Raw genomic sequence first — 26434 nt, 5'->3', positions numbered from 1 at the left:
ATGAAATTTATTTTTGTAATAAATGTTTAAATATATTGAAATAAAAACAATGCTGTAGATTTCTTATAGATTATGCTATCTATACTTATTAATTGGACACTTTTAAAGATCATCAAGATTGCCCCATTAACCACCTTGAAATGGTGAGTAAACAAAGGTGTTACTAATGCCATATTAATTATGTTCTTGAAGGTTCAATTGTATTTAGGCACAGAGTCTTGATCACTGTGAACTGCCTGTGTTTACCTACAAAAGGACTGCCAGAAGAGGGCCTGACTTTGGCTTGCTTTTCTCTCAAATTTGGATTTTTCTAATTTTCTTATGAAAAGGTAATGATTGTTTTTAGGTAGACTGTAAGGCATTCCTTAAAAGTAAAGACAACATCAGTGTAAACTGCAGAGGTAAAATGTGTCATGTTGCAGCAGTAACAGCTCACTGAACATCAGCTCCATTAGAAGATCCATCTTCTAATTCCACCCTATTACCATACCATTTCCCTCTGGGGCTTAGCCCTCGACTTCTCTCAGGCACTGCTGAGAAGCACAGCAGAGGATAATGCATAGTTTATCAAGCCATCACTCCTATACTTTCATAGCAGAAGAACTGTAAGTCTAATGTTTCAGTCTAGCTGAAGAGCTGCATTAGACTGCCTGCAGTTACAGCTTTAGGAGGAATGGAAACAAAAGCAGGAGCAATTTAGAAATGCAGCTTTATGATGCCAGGATGCATTTGATACCAAAGACTATCAGTTACTGGCATGAAACGATCAAATTTCATAAAGTGACATTCGAGGATCAGGATAAATAGCATGCATATGCACATATATATACATATATATATATATATACACACACACACACACACACACACACAGCCGCTGCACGGCCAGTAGGGGTTGTAGAAGGGCGTAAAACTAGAAACACGTTTAACACAACGATACTCAATTGAAAACCCATTTGCTAACAGCAGTGGAGGAAGTATTCGAATCCTAAACTACTCGGGTGCAAGTAAAAGCCTTCTTACAGTTACATAGATAAAAGCAACCCGTATATCATCGCCAGAGTACCACTAATAATAAAAAAAAAAGTTCTCCGCGTGGGAAAATATTTAATTAGGTTATTATTGATCGTGCATTAATGTAAAACAGGATTGTGCTGTATAGCTAACAGAGGCAATTTCTAGCTGTAACAAATGATAACTTGCATTATACATGAATCAGATTTTTAATAAATACTGAGAAATATCACAAGTACTCTGGTTGATAACAAGAGCAGTTGCCAGTTTTCTGTCAACCTGGCTCAATTACGAAGGTTGTATGTTGCACTGTGTGAGAGCTTTAATCTTGTAAGCGTTTGTTAAACATGAAGTTTCCAAAAGTAACTATTTTTTAGATTACTGAACGGGCATAAGGAAACACAGTCCCAGACTATACAGTTACTTATGGAATCTTTATAACGTGGATGGGATTTAGGTGTCACGTTATAAGAGCAATATGCCGGGAGAGAATTTTCTATGTGTGTAAACCATCGACTGTATACAGTGGACATAGGCTACAGTATCCTGAGAAATTTTAATTTAGAATTAATCCTCTTTTCAGCATGAAATCAATAAATCAATCTCTCTGCATAGTGAAGGTCAAATTATATTGATCAAAACATGCATTTAACCAGATGCATGTTTGGAACAAAACAAGGCAGATCTTTGGTGCTTGGATACTACCGGACAAAACAAGAAGTGCTGCATCTTTCTTTACAGAGAGAGAGAGAGCGCAAGGCTGCGAGAGAAACGCGGACGTGACGTCACTGTTAAGTACCCCTGTAACGGTCTATCTTCCGTCTACCAGCCAAGCAAAAGCGTGTAAATCGCTCTTGGGATTTCCTTACTCCAAACTCGCCTCTGGTTGTCACCGCGGGCTGACTTGACTCTGCACTAAGAGGTAAACCCCACCGACTTTAAACAGTGGAAATTCACGCAGCGGTTGTGTAAATGTGCCTCTTTGCTCCCGAGCTTCTCCAGAGGCCCTTGTTTACATCTCGATCCCCGGACTAGAGTGGATGAGAGGCGGAGGCACAGCGGGAGGGGAATGAGGAGGAGGGGTGGCTACCTGGCTAGCTCTTATGTTGTCAATTCTTGTTGGGGAATACATTAAAAGTGTTGCTTGAAAACTTTTGCAAGTGTGTTATGAAGGTGTTCAACAGTCGTAACTCGTCCGAGTCGTGGCTTTGCAATTGCGTGACTTCCTCTGCTCAACAGAAATACCAGTACGCTAGCCAGGGAGCTAATCCGGCTAACGGTAAGTTAGCCAGCTGTTGTGTGGATTTAACTTCAGAGGCGCTTTGAGCCGAAACGCTGAAGTCCAGGAACGACCGGGTGCTTATTTGCGTAATTTAATCTCGACTCTCCGCTACCCTCATCCTCCCACAAGACCTGTTATCAAACCTGTGCTGAGTCGCTGTAATACATTAGCCTAGCAAGATGTGTGTCACCCAGTTTGCTGCCTATTTTTATCCTGGATCGGGTGGAATGCGAGCGTTCGTCTGTCTGCCGGGGCCGACTGGCAGGCTTTCCCGGCTAACCTTGTTTTCTGTCCAGTGGCTATTTACAAAGTCACATTTTGAACACCGGTGCCAGCAGTCGTCTTTGATCCCGTGTCTGTTGATCAAATCACATGTCGAAATAAGCCTACTAGAGGGGCCTTTGTGCTGTCACTGTTTTAGTTATCCTCAATGTATTTTCCGTTCAGAAGTGGGGGATTACTTTGTATTACACGGCGAAGACACACGTTTTCTCCATAAGTAAAAAAAACAAACGCAAGCTTCTCGCCCATATTTTTAAAAAACGTAAAGTTCTGTGCAGCGTTGGTTTTAGAAAGTAAATGCAGTTTATATAAAGCATCTGTCTGTGTTAGACCCCAGCCGATATACTGGGGGTCCAATATTAGTGGCTAGAATTAGGTAGGAGTTATCTATGCGTATTGGTGTTTATAATATGGAAGCTTGTTTCCAGCACTGATAATGAAACTTTGGGGCATTGCTCCAAAATTTGTAGTTGTTCATATCAGTTCATACCAGAACTCGAAATTCTGATATGACCTGAAATGATGGCTTAGCTGTGCCTGGCCCAGTGGTGCAAACAGGCTTGCATATTTATGACTCATAAATGAAAATGTAAAAAGTAAAGAAGAGACTGATGAAACACCTTTCACCTCTGTTATGAGTGTTATCGTTGCATACTTTGACCACCCGAAGGGACTTGTTAACTTCACTGTTGGCAACACACATTTTTGGAAACACTAACATAAACAGCTGATGATGTTCAGCAGAGCTAAACGGAGAGTAAACGCATAGCTATACTGAACAGATGCTAATGAAACATCAGGAAACATCAGGAAAGTTCATCCTTGGGAAAGATGTGAGAAGCTGAGTCATGTAAGTGTAACTGAACTATGAACCCTTGAAGTTAGGGACCATGGATTTAATCCAGTCACAGCCATTCATCTTAACATCATTTTCCTTTTTTTTGTTTTCTAGCTTGTCAGCTATAACAAGATTTAATTTTCTCATTAGACCACATTTTCTTGTAAATGAACCAAATTTGGAAACTAGCAATTGGTCTTCCTGACTTGTTGTGAGGTATGAATCCATTTAAGTGTGTTATTGAGAAATTTTCACAAAAAGTCATTGCAGGCTCTCCTCAGTGTGTGAACCACCAGGTCCTCTGTTCAGAATGACTTTAATCACGAAGTCAACATTTCATCCACACATAACGAAGACAAATTAATACTAAAATCCACCATCTACCTTCCAGCTAAAGTGTATTTAATCACATCTCACAAAGACTGTTGCCAGCTTGATGCAGTTCACAACACTCTAGGAAAGTCAGTATTGTTAACGGTCAAAAGTAATGGTGGTCAAATTCAGAGGTGTGGACTCGAGTCACATGACTTGGACTCGAGTCAGACTCGAGTCATTAATTTTATGACTTTAGACTTGACTTGAAAAAATGTTCTAAGACTTGTGACTTGACTTGGACTTTTACACCAATGACTTGGGACTTGAATTGGACTTGAACCGGTTTACTTGAAAAGACTTGATATTTCACCCCAAATATAAAATTTAACATGCATATTATATAGAGATTGAAAATGTGACGTCATTCACGGGTAGAACCGCAAAGGATTCTGGGAACTCGTGGCAAGCGGTAGTAGCGCACGCAGGCTTTCAATTAAAATCAGTCACACAGCGATAAAAAGAAACACAAAAATGTCAAGAAGCTGTTGTATTATTAACTGCAATAGCCGGTCGCATGACAGCCACGGGAAGCCGACGGGTAAAGAGATCGGTTGTTATCGGATTACGTCGTGGAAGAGAAATTGTTCGAGCCATGTTTCCGAAGTAACAAAGAGGCGACTGGATTGCAGCCATTCAAAGATCAAATATAACGTCCTAGAACACTCCAGCTCACAGGTTAGTCTGCTCCAAGCATTTACACAAAGGTCAGTCTGCTGTTGTAGTTAATGCGTCATTTTTCTTAACATAATTGGTGATATAGGTTACAAGCAAGTCTGGCGCTGAACAGAAATTGTCGCGCTATGCTCCTTTATTTATTGTGCATAAATAGTGAATTGTCCTGACACAATATTGCGTTTCGCTTCTGTTATTATGGTACACTGACAAAAACACATACTTTTATTCACAGGATAAAACAGGTTTTTTGTATCACTAATTGCCCAGTACGATTACAGCATACAATATTATTGTCACTGCTACATTTCTGTGATGCTACCAGAAATTATTTCCACTACTAATTAATTACCGTTGAGCTCAAAGGTTATATTAATAAACGGTTAACGAATGTGTATTTATGAAGACGATTTGTGAGACTGGTAAACTTATGATACGTACGATGGTCTTTCGTTCTACACGGTGCATTTCAAGGTCCTGCACCCATCCGGCGGTAAACTGTACCTGGGCTTGTTGCAGTGACCGGAAGTTACTAAACTTCATGAGTGTATGCACTCACTCCAAGAACCGTATAATTATAAATATGCATATAAATATGCTAAGATGAGATAGCTGACTTCATCTAACTAGCAAATGTTTTCCAGGCTACGTTGGTGATACAGTTTTTTTTAATGTGTATGATATTTTTGTCATGCGATTTTAAAGCTGGTCCTACAACCGCATCCAAGAATAACATGCAGCGTATCTCAGAACTGTCGGTGAAAATTATTCTTGGAGCTAAGTTTAATTGAGCTGCATTTTAAAGAGGTGCAATTTCACAATTTGTGTATATTTTCTAAGTTCACTATTTTGTATGTGTTGAGAAAAACACAGATTTTAAAATTACATGGTCTAATATTTACATTTAGCATAACTGCAACATTATTTTTTCGTTTGTTTTTTTTAAAGACTCGAAAGGACTTGAAATTCAAAGTTTCAGACTTGTGACTTGACTCGGACTTTTACACCAGTGACTTGAGACTCGACTCTGACTTGCCTGACATTACTTGAGACTTGACTTGAGACTTGAGGATAAAGACTTGAGACTTACTTGAGACTTGCAAAACAATGACTTGGTCCCACCTCTGGTCAAATTCATTTGACCCAGTATCGCTATCTCATCCATCTGTGTTCCCCAAGGAAGAAGACATGTGATTAGGTTATGTGGTTCATTAGTTCATTCCAGTTTACTTCAGTTTGTCATTAAACTTTGGCACAGGCATTTTTTCATTGTTTTTTTTTTTTTTTTGTCTTTTATTTATTTAGTAACAATCATTTTAAATCAATTGGTTTGTTGGGGAAACATTTTAATCTGTGTTTTATTTATTTATTTCCTTTTTATCAGAACACAATTTTCTAGAGATTATGGGACATTTGCTTTCTACCACATTGAGGATGATAACTGATCATTGTATTGTATTTTGACCTTGTGAGCCAATGTTCCAAGGTATTACTCAGAGATTCCTAGAAAAGATATCATGGTAGTAGATGTTTGACAGCGGTGAAAGCCCTGTTCAACCTTATCTGCAGCTTATAAGCTTTTATGTTTTCAAATATGATTTCTATTATTTTATGGTTCCTCCCTTTTTCTTTTTTCCCCCAACTAGAGTTTATTACTCAGGCTTTTTTTAATTTTATTTTTATCATTGTTTATCTGTCAATACATGTTTGTTTTGTTTGTTTGTTTTGTTTAATTTAGCTTTGCAGTATGTAATTTGTTTACAGAATTATGTAGTAATAAAAAAATAGAAGGGATTTATTTACAGTAGTCTGCAGAAATCAAGTTTATTTGTCAACACAGTCTGAACTCTCTTAGCCATGCTTTGTTGTAATTTCTTAAAGTAGTCTTCAGAAATAGTTCTCCAGGCTCCTTGAAGACATTCAAAGCTCTTCTTTGGATCTTGGATGCCTTTCATTTTGTTCTCTTGTGTCAAGATGATCCCACTGTTTCAGTAATGTTGAGGTTCGGGCTCTGGGGAGGCTGGTCCATGACTGACAGTGTTCCGCTGTGTATCAGATACTTTTCATCTGCCATTAATCGTTTTTTCGGCCTGCCACTTGTTCGTTGGTCCTCAAATTGTTTAATTTCCTCATGTTTTTGCCAATCTATGCCAGGTTTTTGGGTTATAGCATTTTGGGAATCACCTAGTTGGGGTAAAATATTATTTTTATGCCTGACAAACTGTGTTATCTTTAGCATTTTTTTTTTTTATAAGGAAACAAATTATGTGTTTTTGTGACAGGATGCTAGTATCAAAGTGCATGCAGGTACAATTAGTTTTTGCCAAGTTGTCTGTTATGTATAGACACAACACTGGTTCATATCCTGAGTTAGGCGCCTTCTTTAATGCTTGAATGATTTGTAGGTCAGTGTTAAGAAACTTAACAAACAAACAGAAAAATCTTCTGGAAATAGTCAAGCACAAGGACTGGGTTGAAAATAAGTGAAAAAGCAGCCAAAAAACCCCCACAAAACATTCTTTGAAAGATCTTCAGAAAACCTGGAGAACTATTGCTCGAGAGCACTTTAAACAATTACAAGAAAGTCCGGCTCCTTCAAATGAAAAAATAAAGAAATGATGGGTGGCTGAATGCTTTTGCACAGTACTATAGATTATTTACGTGCTCACTAGGGCAGGGCAATATGGGTAAAAATATTTATCACAATATATATTTGAAAATTTTCCATAGTGATATAATTGATGCGAGACAAATACTTTACAACTCCACAAATTTATTAGTGCAAAGAAAAAACCCCATCAATGTATTTTCACATAAACAAGCAGCTGTTTTTTTTATGTGCATTAAAGCTATATAAACATTTAACAGTGCAAATGCAAATTCCTCACTGACAGTTTAACCAAAAGGCATTTCCAGTGGAAATTGGCCGACATATCCTGAGCATAACCATAATAGGGCTGGGTATCGTCACTGATTTCTACAATCGATTCGATTCCAATTCACAAGGTCCCGAATCGATTTGAATCGGGGAAATTGTGACTCAGACAGTCAGAAATATTATAATTCTGATCACACATCAGTACATTTCCATATTTTTTGTCTATAAAAAGAAAGCTGACACTTGCGAGACTTTATCAAAGGTGTGAGCATCACAGCAGATGCCTTTGTCAAAGTAACTGAGGATAAAACACAGAAATCCTGGCCTGGGATTTAATAGCAGATGACCTTAAAAATATTCTGCAGTAGATCAAAAATGAAAGAAAACCATTAATCAACATATGAACATTACCTGATGCTGCTGAAGTGAAGCAGAGCAAAGTTAGAGGTTTTATTAGAGACGCAGCTAAGCGTTTTGCAATTTTGCATAATTTTAAAAATTTTTAATTTGTTCAGCAGGCCTATTGAACAGCAGAAATGAGACTTTCTTGTCGGAAGTAAGTAAAAGGAAAAAAACAGCGTCCGACAGCGCTATAAACAATGGTAGACTTCTGCGTAATAAGCAAGCGAATAATGCAGAAAACAGATTTTTAGATGTGAAACTGTTCGTGAAGTACACTGAGAGAGAGACAACGAGCTCTGCATGAAGTGTGATTTATTTTTTTATCGTGGTGGAAGCAAAACAGGAAAAGTAAGAGGGAATTCATGACGATGTTTATGTGAAGCGTAGTTTGGATCTTCTTTTGCTGCTGGTTCAGTCAATATTGTTTGGAGAGAGATCAAACCTGTAGCTTCAGAATCTAGCGCAAAAAGGACCTAAACACAAAGCGCGGACCCGCCGAAACATCAGAATCATTGAGCTGTTGGCTTTCAGCCCCGACCGTGTCCGTGCCGTCGGGTGAGAAAGGCGACATCTCACTGATTCTGATCCGTCGGCGGGTCCGCGTTGTGCAGAGTCCGTGTACCTGCTCTCATTTACCGTTTTAGCTGTTTGGTGGTTGTTGAAATTTTGTGAGGTTTAACCTGAGGGCAAAAAAAATATTTAAAAATCGATTCAGGATTTTAATGAATCAATATCACGTTATCCAAATGGTAAAATGGCCTGTATTTGTATAGCGCTTTTACTAGTCGCTAAGGACCCCAAAGCGCTTTCCACAACCAGTCATCCACCCATTCACACACACACATTCACACACTGCAAGTGTCAGTGCCAGAATCGATTTTAATCGATAATCAAAACCCACCCCTAATGTATAATATCCACAAAACTTAGAGTCTATACACACACACACACAATGCGGTAATATTATGTTGAAGCAAAGTACATAGTACTCCGTGAGCCTCCTGACTACGGTAGCCGTAACGCTCCGACGACGCATCAAGCGGTGCGGCTTCGTAGTTTAGCAAAGTCGTACTAAAACATTTTTTGACAAATTTTTGAGTGCCGGGTACCACATAAAATAGGTTCGGTAATAACGACGGCCCGCTTGCATGCTCTACCAAAAAATGTGCTTTGTTGTGTATCTGACGGACAAAATCCAAACCAGTTCCACACCACTGAAGTTGCAGCATTTTTACAACCAATTCTGGTTCATCCGTTTCATTCAATGATCCGCTTTCGCTCTTCTCATTCTCCGTCGGCGCCATGCTTTTTCCACCATGTGCATATGAAAACAAAGGCACTGCGCATGCACGTTTTACCCATATTCTATCGCGATATTTCATTTTCTTATCGTTGCCTAACATTATACCGGCATTACCGTAAAATGTATGATATTGCCCAGCCCTAGTGCTCACTTCATTGTACGTGTTTACTTTGTTGAAATGGAGAAAATGGCATTAGAGACTCTCACCAAAGTAAGAAAGTCAACATTGAGTGGCTTAGTGCACATGTTGTGTCACTGTATTTTACCATGTGATAATGCAGGCATCGTCTCTAGATTTACTTATGTATTTATTGTCTTTCATGTACACAAATGGTGTTTGTAAATGAAACTTGAAGGGAGAGGGCAGGCGTGGACAAACGGCTTGTTTTGGATTAAGAAGCTAGAATTGCTCATTCTAACTCTCTCTCTTTTTTTTTCTTTTTTTTTTTTTCCATTTTCCTTATTCAACTCTCTTTTTCCCCTTTTCTCCAGTCTTTTTCTCCTCAGATTATCCAAACAAACCTTCCAAATGAGTGACGGGGAGTGTGACTTCTTTTGCTTCTTCCGCTGCTGCTGAACGCGCTGTGTATGCGCTTCAGGCAGACAGGAAGGCACGGTGTCTCGTAGAGTGAAGTGGCACGAGAAAGTGGAAACAGGGCAGCGAGAAACGAGGAGGTGGCGCATCAGTCAAGCCATTTCAGCTCATTGGACGAGTAGGATCCGACAGGTAGGCGGGTAGTCTACCTGTCCGGGTTATCAAATCAGTCGACTGGATGTCTGTGGACATGAATAGCCAGGCGTCGGATAGCAACGAGGAAGACTTCGGGGTGAACTCAGAAGAGGAGGATGAGGATGATGGAGGAGAAGAGGAGGATCCGGGTGATATTGCAGGATACTACGACGGAGTGGCCAGTGACGTGGAGCAACAAGGCGCCGACTCCTTCGATCCAGAGGAGTACCAATTCACCTGTCTGACCTACAAAGAGAGCCAGCGGGTGCTGATGGAGGAGGTTAACACTGTGGCTGCCGCACTGAAGGTGAGTGGAGCTGCACTCTTCTCAAAAACATTGGTTTAGTGTGTGAAATCAAAATCTGAAAGGCAAAAGCAGGGTGCAAGTGTGTTTTGGTTGGTTTTTTTTTTTGTTCCCCCCCCCCCCAAGTTAGATAATTCAGTATGGGTCACCCTCATTTGTCATGCCTCATATGTCATGTTATTGAAAATATTACAAATCTAATTCTTTCTTGTTTACAAAGTTTCATAAGAAACAGTAAATCGCAGGTACAAAGTTATCATGGATCACCAACAAAATTGCAGTTGGGTAAATTTATCTAATGAACCAAATTATTATTTATTTATTTTTCAATTGGAGCAGAAACTATTGGAAAGGTGGATAAGAGAGAAACAGGAAATGTTGCAGAAGAGTCAAGGAAGGCATGCGGTGGCATGCAGTCTTGCATCCTTCCTCATGCATGCTTTACTCATGCAGCCCCCTTGGCTTTAAAAACAAAAGGAAAAAAAAGAAAAAGGCAGTGTTTCCAGTAGTTAGAATTCAGCTGATGCAGACTAGCTTGTGGTATGTGTTACCCGTGGGAAAACACACCTTAGAACAATGTTTCACATGTTCATGTGTGAAAATAGATGGCACAGCGTTTTTCAGGGGCCATTTACTCTGCTCCTAATGTCATTAAGATGTAGTTTTCAGCCAAAATCTTTCATGGCATGCATTTTTAATTTCTTTTTGCTATTTGGGCTGATTGGGGCCCGATGAATGTAAAAACAAAGACTTATAAGATTTTTTTTTTTTTTTTTTTTTTTTTTTTACATGATTTTTGTTCTTGAGAAAAATTAGACCCACATATGAGGACATTCACTTTAAATTTCGATAGAACAGTGGCAGTATAATGTTCTCGTAAGTGGATGTCAGGCTCTTGTAGAGCAAAATTTAGTATTTTGGTCTAAATAACCCAAAATGTGATGTTCACATATGTGGACACCAGGTCCTAGGAGGTTAACTGCAAAAGACCTTTTTGAAAGTCTAGATCACAAAACTTGCTGTCAGAAGGTTCCAGGCAAACATAAAAGAAAAAAAATCACCAATACCAGTCTTTTGAACTGATGGAATGTAAAGTAAAACATTTTGACAATGAGTGAAGGTTTGATTGTAGGAAAAAGGGCGACTAATTGAAAACATCTCCTCTGCTGTTAAGTGCAGGGATGGATTTGGGCGTGTGTTGCAACTAGAGGCAGTGGATTTACTTCAGTCGTATTTCAATAAATTCTTGAAGCAATTATTAGTATGTGTTTAAAAAAAAAAAAAAAAAGACAATGGCTTCAACTGCTCTTGTTGTAAAAATACTTCGAAGTCTAAAAGGGGCAGGGTTGCAGATCAAAAATCAGTGGAGAGACCTGAAAAGTGCAAGAATCATTCAGAAGGTGTTTGCAGTCAAAAACAGGCAGAAATTCCCTAAACAAGAAGTGAAAACATTTACAAACTGTGATACTTGTCAGTGGGATGCTATAAAGAACGGAGAACTTTGTAGCACTTTTGGTCTGGGCTGTAAATCTTTTTAAATCTGTAAAAGATTTTTTTTTTTAAATCTTTATCCCTTCAGGTCACCTGTTTTGGGTAACATTGCTAAGTCGACAGGTTGTTTTCCATCAACATGTTACTTTGCTCACAGTTCCACACAGTCAAATTTGACAGCTGCACAGCACAACTGCAGTCCCCTGTTAGCAGAGCTGAGGCATGTGTTTTTCTTGATGGCACTAGGTGAAATAAACAAGTATGTCTCAGTGCCTTTGCTGGAATAAGTCCTAAGGGGTACTTTAAGAGTTTAAAACACAAAGACAGTGTTACATTTAAGAAGACTTGGAGTGTCTTTTCTTTATTATAAAATTGTAATGGCATTTCTTTTATCGTAAGCTCAGCTCATCAAATCTCGACATTCACTACTTTGAACGAACTGTCTACTTTTGCCACTAAGTCGCTTGTTATGTAGCAGAGGTCTTACTAAGGAGGAAACCTTTGTAGGTCAGGACCTATAATGCAGTGTTTTGAACATCAGCCAAACTTGGATCTGAGTCATTTGTAGAATTACACACAGAACTCGAGTAGCAGTCTTTCAACAAAGGGAGTCACGCACCAATCGTTTAAGCAATCTTTTATTTCTTAGAATTGGACATCATCGAAGCAACATCTCAACATCTCTGCGTCCCTTCTTTTTCCCACAGGTTGTACCGTCAGTAGCAAAACTGATCCTAGTGCATTTCCACTGGCAGGTTTCACAGATATTGGACAGGTATGTCTCCACTGCTTCTCATCTTTGCAGAATTTCTTTTACACTGTCTGTTCTTCACATCCATTTCTCAAATTTATTTTCTGCCCTTGCACTTTCTTTTCTTCACTGTTTTTATCTCATCATCTTCCTGTGTAATATCACTCTGCAACTGCCCCCCCCCCCACACACATTTTTAGTTCGCTCTGACACTCTTTTCTTTTTCATTTTGTGTTGTTTAAACTGCACAGACTAGATGTTTGTTTTGTTTGTTTGTTTGTAGTTGTTGTTTTTTAAGCCCATCATTTTTTTTAACAACTTATGGCAGACGGTATCAAAAAAGTTAATAAACTTAAATTACAGTTACTTTTAGTACTCATTGATACTTAGTAACACATTCGACTTGATATCTCTTCAGGCATTTAACATCCACTTCTTTGTTGATCAACTTTAATGTGCTGTTGAGTTCCTCATTTGACCTCTGCTTTCCACAGATATAAGTCCAACTCGTCTCTGCTCTTGTCAGACGCTCTGGTCCAGCCCAGCAGCACGTGCAAATCAGTCACTGTGAGTGGGGTATAATCATTTGTTGTCACTGATTCAACTCTGTACTCATATCTGCATCAAAGTAACTGTGATTGTAATGCACCAGATAATCCACTTGTACTAACACAGCTGATCAGAGTACTCTGGCTTTATATTAATACGTGAAATTTTGTCTTTATTAAATCTTTATTTAAAAAAATAACTTCTACTTACAATAAACTTCTTAGCTCAATGTATTTTTATTTTCTTTATTGTCTTTTAATGTGTATTTGTTGTTTTAAACGCACTATATTAATAAAAATGACCTTTGACTGCTCTTGTCAGAAACTTTGAGCTTACTAACAAGCTCTCTGGTTCATCAGGCTGATAATCTCGATTTCTGTTTCAGGCCCCTCAGTCCCTCCAGTGTGGTGTGTGTCTACAGGTCGTACGGAGAGACTCTCTGCTGGCACTGCCCTGCCAGCACTCCTTCTGTAAAGCATGCTGGGAGCAGCACTGCACCGTACTGGTCAAAGATGGCACGGGAGTGGGTGAGTACACAGCAAGCGTGTTTGTAAGCATCTCTCTAGTCATCAGAGCGGTTATTAGAGTGGGAGTGAGTCACAGTTTGTTTGATCAGAGCTCCCAAACGTCTGTTCAAGAATCTGTATGTCTGCACTTTGTATATTTATGCGCTGGTATGTGTATTTGTCCACTAAGGGTTTCATCACAGTTTCAGCCTCTGATCTGCCTTGCTTTACTGCCAAACCAGCGTAGTTTGCAGAGTGGTGTTTAATTTGCGCTACATCAGCCACCCAGCAATACCATGTTTACTAACAGAAAACACTGCAAATCCCGGATGTCCATATTTATTTGTGCTTCTGCACGTGTGGAAAATTAAAGAATGTCTTTGGACTTGGAAGATAAAGGTGGTGTAATGTGACCCTTTGATGATTTCCATCTGGTGTGGAGTTAAACAGGCAGACATGCTCCTGCAGAAGCCTCATTTATCAGTGTGTGTCTGTGAAAGAGTGTGCTTGTGTCAGCAGGATGGCAGATGGGTGTGTGGGTGTGTACATTGATCGTTTCTAAGTTTTTTTTGAGCATTATACTGTAGACCTGTGCCAGATACCTTTCTTTTCCATGAGCGGTTACTGCTGCTCCTCACTGTTACTCACTCAGCAGACGAAAAAGAGAAACCAGTGTAGCCGCAGGACGAGAGGAAGACCTTACACTCTGACAAAAAGTTGGTAAATCTAGTTACAAACCTATGTTAGCAACAACTAGATGAAGTGAAGCCTGACGATCGCTCCTGTGACTGAGAGAGGTCAGACACCTAAGCTGAGATCCAAATGATCAGAATAGTCCAATATTTGGGTTCAGCTCTTGTACATTTTATGTGTGATAAAGTGCATAGTTTACCAGGCTCCCTGTAGCTGCATGTGTGTGGGAGTGCAAATGCTTTAGCAGTGAAATGTGTGAGGATGTTTGTGTGCACGTCCCTGTACTGCCTTTAACAGTCTCTCTGATAAAGTCAGTCCATGTAACCAAGTCCTTCTCAGTCTGATAAGTGTCTCTATGTCAGCTGCACTAAGGAAGGGTCTGTGGTGACAGATGACCCCAGTCTAGTTGTAGGTCAGTGTAACACAAGAAACCAGCTTACTTAGGCCAAACATGGCTGCAGTGGAACTTTTGGATGGCTGTAATTAAATTTAAAGAGTGGGTTTATTTGTACTATTAAGCACACAGAGGTGTTAGAAGTCACTGTCTACATCTTATTTGTCTCGCTGTCTGTGATTTAGGACTGTAATAAATGTGCATGTGTCTGTGTGTTCAGGTATCTCGTGTATGGCTCAGGACTGTTCCCTGCAGATGCCAGAAGACTTTGTCCTGCCACTGCTGCCAGGAGAGGAGCTCAAGGACAAATACAGACGCTACCTCTTCAGAGACTATGTCGAGGTCTGTGACAGTCTCTGTGTTTGCTCAGATACTGTGTCAAAGTCTGCATGTATAGTGAATGAGAAGCATCTGGAGAGGCAGTGAGAACTGAGTTGGCCTATTTGTGTTTGCTTTGAATCAGTGAATGTTGAATCAGTGAATGTTTGAATCAGTGAATGGATTTAAAGATGGCGCCGGTGAGGTCGGCTGCCGTCACGACTGCTCCGACCACTTTTTCTTTGTCTTTGTTTTTTAAGTTAGTTTTCAGCGTTTCTAAATCGGCAAAATCACCACCATTGGGTACATTAGGTATGACAGTGACACTCTTGTTTCTATTGGTTTACAATGTACTCACAATTCGAAGTTTTTAACTCCGGATCCGAGCTGGCCGAGTGAGATCTTGAGGGAGAACAAAGGGAAGCGGCGGCGGCCTAGAGGGAAGCGAGCCGGCGTCAGGAACAGGCTGAGAGCTCGTGCACACCGCACACCTCTGCCTAGCATCCTGCTCGCCAACGTCCAGTCACTGGAGAACAAGCTTGACGACCTCAGGGCCAGGGTAAAGTTCCAGAGAGACATTCGGGACTGCAATCTCCTCTGCTTCACCGAGACATGGCTGAACCCAGCGGTGCCGGACCACGCCATCCAGCCGGCCGAGTTCTTCTCGGTTCACCGCATGGACAGGACACGGGACTCGGGGAAGTCAAGGGGAGGCGGCGTGTGTTTAATGGTGAACAACAACTGGTGCAACAGTGCGAACGTTGTTCCTCTCACACGCTCCTGCACACCAAATCTGGAACTACTGTCCATCATGTGTCGTCCTTTTTATCTACCTCGGGAATTTACATCGGTCATTATAAGTGCCGTTTATATTCCACCACAAGCGGACACGGTCACCGCCTTATGCGAGCTGCATGAGGCACTCACACAGCACCAGACACAACACCGGGACGCTGCGCTTATTGTGACGGGGGACTTTAATAGCGCCAACCTCAAACGCGCAGCGCCGAACTTTTATCAACACATCTCCTGCCCCACCAGAGGTGAAAGGACACTGGACCACTGCTACACTACGGTCAAGGACGGCTACAAGGCACAATCCCGCCCTCCGTTTGGCAAATCTGATCACGCCGCCATCTTCCTCATGCCAAAATACAAACAAAGGCTGAAACAGGAAGTTCCGGTTCAGAGGAAGGTCGCGCGCTGGACGGATCAATCGGTGGCCGCGTTACAGGACGCACTCGATGACGCAGACTGGGGCATGTTCAGAAACAGCTCCGACGATGACGTCAACGTGTTTACGGAAGCGGTTGTGGGATTCATCGGGAAACTAGCGGATGATACCGTGGAGACAAAGACTATCACAACGTTTCCCAACCAGAAGCCGTGGGTGGATAAAACCATCCGCGACGCTCTGAGATCCCGCACCGCTGCCTACAACACGGGACTCACGACGGGGGACATGGACCCGTACAAAGCCGCGTCATATAACGTGCGGAGGGCGGTGAAAGAGGCGAAGCAGCGCTACGGGAGGAAACTAGAGTCACAACTCCAACAGAGTGACTCTAGGAGCCTGTGGCGGGGACTAAGGACAATAACGGACTATAAAGCACCAACAACCGGTATGACGAACGCAGCCATGACTCTGGCAGACGAGCTGAACACTTTCTATGCTCGCTTCGAGGCTGCAGCTAAGGACTCCAACAATGCTAGTGTTAGCGGCGCTAACGGCTGCAGACAGGAAGATACTGCCAGCACCGGAAACGTGCTCGTCATCTCCGAGCATGAAGTAAGGAGAGCCTTCAAGAGAGTGAACACCAGGAAAGCAGCAGGACCAGACGGCATCCCAGGTCGTATCCTAAGAGACTGCGCATACCAGCTAGCTCCTGTGTTCACTGAGATATTCAACATCTCTTTATCTCAGTCGGTGATCCCCACATGCTTCAAAGAGTCCATCATTGTTCCTGTCCCGAAGAAACCCCACCCTGCTTCTCTCAATGACTATCGCCCTGTAGCCCTCACCTCAGTAGTGATGAAGTGCTTTGAACGCCTGGTCAGAGACTTCATCATTTCTTCACTACCAGACACACTGGACCCACTACAGTTTGCTTACCGTCCAAATCGTTCCACAGACGATGCCATCTCTCATCTCCTCCACACATCACTCACTCACTTGGACACTAGAAGGGGGAATTATGTTAAAATGCTCTTCATAGACTACAGCTCTGCATTTAACACCATAATTCCCTCCACACTCACCACCAAGCTGGAGCATCTGGGACTCAGCTCATCTATGTGTCAGTGGATCTCCAACTTCCTAACTGGCAGACCACAGGCAGTAAGGATGGGCGGACATGTCTCAGCCTCCACCACTCTCAGCACTGGAGCCCCCCAGGGGTGTGTTCTGAGCCCCCTGCTGTACTCTTTGTACACATATGACTGTGTGGCCACTACCAGCTCCACCACCATCATCAAGTTTGCTGACGACACCGTCGTGGTGGGCCTGATCTCTGATAACAACGAGACGGCCTACCTGAAGGAGATTAGGAATCTGGAGAACTGGTGCCAGAGGAACAACCTCCTTCTAAACGTCAGTAAGACAAAGGAGCTGATAGTGGACTTCAGCACTAAGCAGGAGAGGAACTACCAGACCCCCGTCATCAACGAGTGCCCAGTGGAGAGAGTGGACAGCTTCAAATACCTCGGAGTTCACATCACGCAGGACCTGTCATGGTCCTGTCACATCAACACCGTGGTGAAAAAGGCCCGTCAGCGTCTCTACCACCTCAGACGCTTGAGAGACTTCCAACTGCCCTCCAAGGTGCTCAGGAACTTTTACTCCTGCACCATAGAGAGCATCCTGACGGGAAACATCTTAACCTGGTTCGGGAACAGCACCATGCAGGACAGACGAGCTCTACAGAGGGTTGTGCGGTCAGCTGAGCGCACCATCCGCTCCGAGCTCCCTGACCTGCACTCAATCTACAGCAGGCGGTGCTGGACCAAGGCCAGGAAGATCGTGAAGGACCTCAGCCATCCCAACAACAGACTGTTCTCTCTGTTGAGGTCAGGAAAGCGATTCCGCTCCCTGAAGACCAACACAGAGAGACTGAGGAGGAGCTTCTTCCCGCAGGCGATACGGTCTCTCAATCACACCACCACACAGTACTGACCCACACATACAGTTCTTACACACACTGGACATTCTGGACATTGTTTCACTTCATTACTTAAATCACGCTGCTGTTATTGTGTATATGCTGCTGTTATTGTGTATATATTTATTTATATTTCTTCATACATTCTTATATAGTTCTATATTGTGTATTTTGTTGTACAGTTATTTTATTTTCAACTTTAATTTATATATTTTATCTTATTCTCCCAGTTAAATTTACCCTTCATTCTAATTTGTGTTGTACAGTTATTTCATTTTTAACCTTAATTTATATTTTATTCCTTCCTAGTTAAATTTACCCTTTTTAATTTTTCATATTTATTTCCTATCTTATTCATAGCCTTTTCCTTTTTTGTTTTCTTTAGGTCACGAGCAGTTGTCCAAGCATTTCACTACATATCGTACTGTGTATGACTGTGTACGTGACAAATAAAATTTGAATTTGAATTTGAATTTGTTCCACACACAGCGTGAAATCTGACTTCTTTCCTGTATATATGTCTGTCTCACCAACTAGGTATCTTTGTTAATGCCAATTCTTATATCTCAATCAGACAGTCATTTCCAGCAATCATTCCCTCAGATGATAAAGAAATACATCATCAGTTGAAATTAATTACCAAGGTTGTCTTATGTCAGATACTTGTGCCTACATTGGAGGTGAATTCATTAATTGTCTCTTTGTGCTTTCTGCAGAGTCACTTCCAATTGCAGCTGTGTCCAGGTGCAGACTGTCCCATGGTCATCAAAGTGCAGGAGCCACGGGCACGTAGAGTGCAGTGTAGCCGCTGCAGTGAAGTCTTCTGGTAAGTGACACATTGAAGTTACAGTAAGAATTTCACACAAAGTAGATTATTCATTTCTTTTGCTGTCTAATTAAAAGTCTCATTACTATACTGTTGTTTGTTTGTTTGGGAGGGGGGTGTTGTTGTTTTGGATTTTTTATTTTTTTTTATTTTTTTTGTGCTGGCTATAAATCCTGCTAAGTTAGTAGAATAACATGCTGCTAAAAATAAAAACAAGACAGATTACTATTATTTTCTCACAGATTTCACTGAAACTCTGAAACTTGATTTTAAATATGTTTTTATCGAGGCTCAAAACATTAAAAACTTGCACATTTACAGATATGCACAGAGCTAACAGTCTTTCATGAATTAGTAAATTGGATCATTGTTTCACATACAGAGGTTTAACTAAAAATTATCCTCCGAAGTTTTTCCCCTTATGTGACTTTTTTTTAAATTATTATTAAAATCTTTATTTTATGAATCCAAAAGCTATGGGGTGAATTATTTGCAGAATTTGTTACTTGTTCAGACTTTATGTGGTGGAATTATGTCGCTACTGTAATTGGTTCATATTGTTTTTCCTGAGAACTTTACTCAGTTTTAACTTCGGTCTGTTTTTTATGTCACTGTAATCAGTGAAGCTTATCACTGTCTTTGTTTGTTATCTTTTCCTCAGTTTCAAATGCCGTCAGATGTATCATGCACCCACAGACTGTGCAACAATTAGGAAATGGCTGACCAAATGTGCAGACGACTCAGAGACTGCAAACTACATCAGCGCCCACACTAAAGATGTAAGAACATCTGCATGTAAACACACTGATATGCGCATGTACTGTAACTGTTGCTTGCACACACTTGTGCGCCTGCACACCTACTTTCGTTTTGAACTCTCCGTTGGTCACAAATCTTGCACAGTTTGAAAATGTAATTTGTATAAACACTGCAGATTTTCAGCTCGGAGTAGGAAGTTAAGAGCTCTGTTTGTCTTCTAGTGTCCTAAGTGCAATATCTGCATTGAGAAGAATGGAGGGTGCAATCACATGGTGAGTCAGAGCTGAAATTCACACTTTCCCAGAACACAGGAAACACTAAAAATACATTCACATTCTGAGAGCTGCTGTCCTCAGCTCTAATCATTTGCCACTTGCGTGAATCATTCCAGAAAGATGTTACTTATTTGTGTTTGCTTTTCATTTATTAAAGTCTCTAAGCTGTATGTGTGACAGCATTGTGTTCATTAGTCTTGTGTGATCTGCCGAATGGCTTTGATTCACGGTCCTAGTGAATCTTAAATTGTGTTTTCAGGTTTCTGGTTCACTAATTTGACTTCCTCCTCTTTTTTTCTTTCTTTCTTTGTTTCAGCAATGCTCCAAGTGCAAACACGGTAAGTTGGCTGTCTCAAAATGTCACACCTCTTCTATGATTCAGAGGAGGATTCTGTGGAGCAATTTGCATCCATCTGGGATAATGATTGCATTTCCAAGAAATTTCCAGTCACGGCTTGCTACTATGTTCTTGAAAACAAAACGTTAGAAGCTGCGGTGTGGCGGACTAGCAGACACGGCTTCTTCTGAGCTACTCCAATTATCAGTTACACAAAAATGTGGTTAAATCAATCTGTCATTCATTGACATAACAATATATTATCACATCATCCTCTTTAGACTACTAGAAATAAGAACTGAAGTTATAATTATGGCTTTTTTTTCCTCTCTCTTTTTTTTTTTGGTTTACTTGTGTGTACTGTGAAGTCAACATGTGCTGTGGAGAGTCCATAAATCTGTTTTGTTTTTCCTCTTGTGAAAGACTTCTGCTGGATGTGTCTTGGAGACTGGAAGACCCATGGCAGTGAATACTACGAGTGCAGTCGCTACAAAGAAAATCCTGATATAGTCAACCAGAGCCAGCAGGCTCAGGCCAGAGAGGCCCTCAAGAAATATCTCTTCTACTTTGAGAGGGTAAGCTGTTTTTCCGTAGAAAGGCTCCAGGTTAAACAAACCTGACTTTTTATGTCCTGTCTCCAAACACTCTGATACAAACTTTTTTTTTTTTTTTTAATTTCATTTTCTCTGAAGTTTTATTGGGTTGACAGCTTCTTACACTGTCAACAAACCTACAGTTTTAGACAAGAGGGAGCTTAACATTGTATAAAAGCTTTGTGGGACATTGGAAATTAAAAGATTCTGCACCCCATCTAAAGTGTCGTACTGCTAGAAACAAACTAATATTTAATTTTTTTCCCACCAGTGGGAGAATCACAACAAATCTCTGCAGTTGGAAGCTCAGACATACCAGAGGATTCAGGAGAAGATCCAGGAGAGAGTAATGAACAATCTGGGAACCTGGATCGACTGGCAGTACCTGCATAACGCTGCAAAGCTACTGGCAAAGGTACTGTGGCTGCATGCATGCATGGGTAGTGAGTTACAGAGGTGGAAATGCAGAAATGGGGAAGCAGATGCACATAGGGGAAAAAAAATATCAACCGTGATCTATTTATTCATTTCCTTTGGGCTGAATCACAGTTACAATTAAGTTTGAGCTGCAAATAACTCAACATCTTTGATTAACTAGAATTCACAAACACACTGAGCATGTGGTCTCCCGGCATATCAGTGTAAATGTGCAAATACACTTTTAACACTGCACTGATCAACTGGTTCCTTTCTGCTTTTAAAGGATTTCAAAGTGAAAATCTGCTTTGTAACATGTCTATGAAAATGCCTCACATGCAACATATGTGCTGCTTGGGTTGAGTATATACAGATGGTGATAAAGTTTAACTTTGTGATGCTTAAAGTTTTTAAATCAAGGTTTTACAAATTTGAGTTTTTGTGTGCAAAGTAAAATAACTCAAGTAAGCCTGTGCAGTGTTGTGATTGCATGTTGTCTTGTTCCTAGTGTCGCTACACACTGCAGTATACCTACCCTTACGCCTATTACATGGAGTCGGGCCCGCGCAAGAAACTGGTGAGAAAAGAGCTTCAATAAATGATCTAATATCAGCTGTGATTTCAGTGCCTTCCTTTTACTGTCCTACCACTGACTTTGTATCTGTTCAACAAATGTAATTGTGACTTCAGTCAGATTTCTCTTTGGGTGAGGGAAGTGATTCTTTTGACCTGACGTTTGTGTTCCTCCATGTGTCCTCTGTAGTTTGAGTACCAGCAGGCCCAACTGGAAGCAGAGATAGAAAACTTGTCGTGGAAGGTCGAGCGAGCCGACAGCTACGAGAGAGGAGGCGAGGGGGAGCTCAGCGCCAGTGACAGAGGGGTGAGAGAGTATACTAAACAATGGGAGGGAGGGGAAATGCATTAGGTGTGTAAGACAGGGAAAACTACAGGATGAGCCATGGGAATCTGTTGCTGGTTTCATTACATCCAAGTAATGACAGCACATGAAGCATGGTGGAGTATTTATTTGTTGTTGAGTTGATTCCCAAGTAAAATAGGTGACTTTTTGTTTTAGGCAAGTCCATGGCTCATTAATTTGATAAACAGTGGATCTCAGACACAAGGGAATAACTGATCCTACTGAGATCCATTAGATGGTTCAGTTCATTGATGAGTTTTGGATTTCAGTGTTTCATATGATTTTTATTGACAGAAAAGTATTGTTTTTTTAAATAATAGTGAGTGATTTCTTTTTCTTTTTTTTTCTTTCTTTTTTTTTTTTTTCTTTCTTTTTGCAGGATCTGGAAAATCAGATGCACATTGCTGAGCAGAGGCGACGCACGCTGCTGAAGGATTTCCACGACACCTGAAGCTCCATCGCGACTGCAAAGCACCAGCATCTTCCTCTTTACTTTCTTCCTTCCCTGCCTCCTAACCTTTACTTCCTTCCATGACCACGCCTCGGTGCAGTCATACTTTACCCCCTCCCTCCTTTTGCTTCACTGCACTCACTTGTTTGCTTCCATCTTTCCCTCCCCCTCACTTCCATAAGGCTGCAGGGCCACAGAGTGGCACGATTGTATCAGCCGTACCTCTTCATCATCCCCACCCCGTTTACAGGTTTTTGCCTCAAAGCATCACATTTACCGCGGTTACACTGGTTTCAGCATTTCAGATCTGATCATGTAGGTCAAAGCTCAGAGGTCTTCTGCCAGCTGCTTTGCTTTTTATTTGTCAGTAAACATAGAGACACTGGCACCAGCACCTGAAAGCAGAGTGAAGCCTTATGAAAAGAGAGCAGAGCTGCTTTTTGCAAAAACTTGCTGGTGACCTTTTGTGGCATAATCTCTAGTCAAACTGCCATGAATGGAGAAGCTTGTGTTCTGATAGAGATGAGGAAAAGCTGGGAAGAGGATTTTGTTTCTTTTATTTATTTTTTTCTTTAAGCAGAAGGTGCAGATGGGTGGTGTTACAGCGACCATAATGGCTAGATTCCACTTGATGGTAGTTGCACATGCGAAGCTGAAATTTAGTTTCCTCTCCAGATATTTTTTGGGGGAAGAAAACACTGAGTGTAGAAGTTCTGTTGTTGGGGTTTGTAGTGCATCATCTTCTCACTGTTGGAGAGTGATATCTTCAATGATGGGTGCCACAGCCCTCTCATATGATGCAAGAACCTGCATCATGCTGGAGGGAAGGTTTCATTTCTTTAACAAACACTTGTTTGAACATTCACTTCTTTAGATTCAGTCACTAGTTTTTTTAAAGTAAACACACCTTCCCTCCACTGTTTTGTCTTTTGCTCCAGCAACCGCTGCCAGCAAAGAGTCGTTATGGCCGAAGTAAAACTACCGAATCGGTCCCGTTCTGGTCTCCGCATTCTGATGCTGTCGCTCAGTTGTGCTCAGCTAATCTAGATCCAAGCCGGCGTGATCCCTTTCTATTGCAAATCTAGCATTAGCACCTCCGCTGATCAGATCATGAAGTTGTTATGAAGCTGTGAGTGTAATCTCTGCCATTTACACACACTACAGCACCTCCCACTGACATGGCATGCACACGCCCACACACTCACGCTCAAACACTCCGCTGCAGAAAACAAACTGTTAATTTTTCTCCTCGTCCCATCTCATGCTCTCCTCTTTCTTTTCCATCATCCCCCTATACTTTATTTTGCCCTCGTTTTCTCTTTTTCCTTTCCCTGCTGACATTGTTCACTTTTCTTCTGGAAAATGGCTCTTCATAGATAGATTGTTTTAAAAAAAAATTGAAAAAAAAGAAAATACCAAAAAAAAGCTGTAATTTTCAACGGTTGTACATTAATACAGAAATAGAGTTACTGAGAGAGTTTTTAAACCGGATCCTGTCTCTTGTGTGTTAATTACAAACACCACTTCACACAGAATTTCACTTAAAGGTTTAAAGGACAAAAAATCAAGTTGTTTTGTTTTGTTGTTGTTTTTTTATTTTAAGGAATTTTAATTATTTTAGTTTTTTACTAAATGAAAGGAGAGTGATGCGGCGCTGATGCGGACGCTGCACCGGTCCGTCGTGGTGAAGAGGGAGCTGAGTGTAAAAGCGCAGCTCTCAATTTACCGGTCGATCTATGTCCCTGCCCTCACCTATGGCCACGAGCTGTGGGTAGTGACCGAAAGAACGAGATCGCGGATACAAGCGGCGGAAATGAGCTTCCTCCGAAGGGTGGCTGGCCTCTCCCTTAGAGATAGGGTGAGACGTTCGGCCATCCGGGAGGGGCTCAGAGTAGAGCCGCTGCTCCTCCACATCGAAAAGGAGCCAGCTGAGGTGGTTCGGGCATCTGACAAGGATGCCCCCTGGGCGCCTCCTGGGTGAGGTGTTCCAGGCATGTCCCACCGGGAGGAGGCCCCGGGGCAGACCCAGGACACGCTGGAGAGATTATATCTCTCGGCTGGCCTGGGAACGTCTTGGTATTCGCCCGGATAAGCTGGAGGAGGTGGCTGGGGAGAGGGAGGTCTGGGCCTCTTTGCTTAGGCTGCTGCCCCCGTGACCCGGCCCCAGATAAAGCGGAAGAAGATGGATGGATAAAGGAGAAAATATGATTGAGTTAATGATCCATCCTTAACAAGAAGTTGCACTCTGATTTCTAAAAACAAACAAATAAAACATCTGAAATGGATAAATACACTTTGTTTTTATAGACACTGCCAGCATATGGTGTCTTACTGGAAGAAGGCAACTGCCATCAGGGTGTACACTGCAAGCAAGACTTGTTTGTGGTCAGCCACAATGTTGATGTGTGGGGTACGTGTCAACAGTTCGATAAATCCAATCCACTGACCTTTTTACCTCATAGCTATCATCAAGGTTATTTGTGTTACAGTAGCACTCCTGTGGGCCTGGAACGTTTTAGTACCTGCTTCCAAAACAGTAGGAACCTCCTAGTCACTTGCTGCCTATTATATCTCACCCTGGGGTGACACAGCAACCAGGTAATGTTACCTCACCTGCCAGTGATTTCAGTGACATGATTGATCTATATAGGACTTAAGATCTAAAAAAATTTTTCCCTCACACTGTGCTGTCAATGTGAATTAGAGGAGTCTCGTACACAGCAGGGGATGGCTGTAACTCTGAAGGTAGAGGATAATCTGCTAACAGGAAGTTTTGATCGACTAATGGTGGTTCAATCCCTAGCTCCTCCAGTCTTCGTATCAAATATCTTGGGCAAGATCCTAACCCTAAGTTGCTCTCTGATGCATCCGTCAGAGTATTAATGTGTGTGAGAATGTTAGATAGAAAGCACTTAGGCATACAAAAAACAATGCTGATGAACGGGTGCATGAGGCGTGTTGTATGAAGCACTTTGAGTGCGCTCAGAGAGTAGAAAAGCGCTATATAAGAACAAGTCCATTTACCAGAGGTCATTCCTACACCTGCAGTGTGTCATTATTTTGTTTCCAACACAGTCATACCGGTAATAAAACAACAAAAACCTTTTTAAGGTTCAAAGGTTTTCTGTATTGGTATATTTAAAAAAAAAAAAAAAAAAAAATTCTGATAAATGCAACCTCAGGTAAACTAATCTTCTAATTATTAGGAAAAATACAGAAGGTAAGAAGGAGTTTGGCGTCCCCAGGACATGGACACCTTGCAGTCATTGAGTCAACAATTGCCTCCTCTGTATACCAAAGTATTCTAGTGTAGGATGTGAGGTTAGACACACATCAGTGAGAATACAAAGTGCAGCAAACATTCAGTCCATTAACACAAAAACAAATAATGCTGCTAAACAAAAGCTTCAGCTGAGACTGTAGCAGGATCTTGTAACATGACTGATCACAAGCACAGCAGCTAATCTACAACAGACTGACTGACAAAATAATCAAGGTGCCTCATCCGAAGCCTCTTGACTGCACTGCTGTAGCTGGACCTACAGAGAGATATGCATGAACTAATGCTACCAACTCTCAATGAACTGAATCAACTCTGTAAAAAAAAGTAGGCCAAAATTCCTCCACAACAATGTGAGAGAGACTAATAAACCCATAAAGAGAATGAATGCTTCAAGTTTATGGCTGCCAAAGCTTCTATGAGCTACTGAATCCTAGCATGCACTCTTTCACACACTGCTGAAGTTGTTTTTAACTCAAACGATTTTATTTTTGTCCTGATACATAAAACTTGACAATTAAAAAATGTTTTGAAAGAGTCTTTCAATGAAGACATACACGTTTTGTTAATAAATATACATATAAACAGGATTAAAATGATATATTCACAATCACTGTAATTTTTCGGGCACTGCATT

General features: G+C 41.3%; 1 protein-coding gene across 1 annotated transcript; it reads left to right on the top strand.

The window, feature by feature from the left end:
• Positions 1 to 1816: 1816 nt before the first annotated feature.
• On the top strand, positions 1817 to 24002 carry arih2 (ariadne homolog 2 (Drosophila)). The gene is made up of 15 exons (XM_085344732.1): positions 1817 to 1936; positions 9539 to 10083; positions 12279 to 12346; positions 12817 to 12889; positions 13257 to 13398; positions 14685 to 14806; positions 18657 to 18766; positions 19428 to 19545; positions 19747 to 19797; positions 20117 to 20138; positions 20561 to 20712; positions 21002 to 21145; positions 21656 to 21724; positions 21911 to 22027; positions 22446 to 24002. The coding sequence occupies exons 2-15, from the start codon at positions 9820 to 9822 to the stop codon at positions 22515 to 22517; spliced, it is 1524 nt and encodes a 507-aa protein (XP_085200858.1). The 5' UTR covers positions 1817 to 1936; positions 9539 to 9819; the 3' UTR covers positions 22518 to 24002.
• Positions 24003 to 26434: the final 2432 nt, after the last annotated feature.

The sequence above is a fragment of the Diplotaxodon limnothrissa genome, linkage group LG20 (assembly GCF_057381915.1).
Source record: "Diplotaxodon limnothrissa isolate DT_005_m linkage group LG20, D_limnothrissa_male_GT1.1, whole genome shotgun sequence".
Taxonomy (NCBI): Eukaryota; Metazoa; Chordata; class Actinopteri; order Cichliformes; family Cichlidae; genus Diplotaxodon; species Diplotaxodon limnothrissa.
The sequence above is the reverse complement of the archived record's forward strand: the minus strand, read 5'-3'. Positions and strand labels throughout refer to the sequence as shown.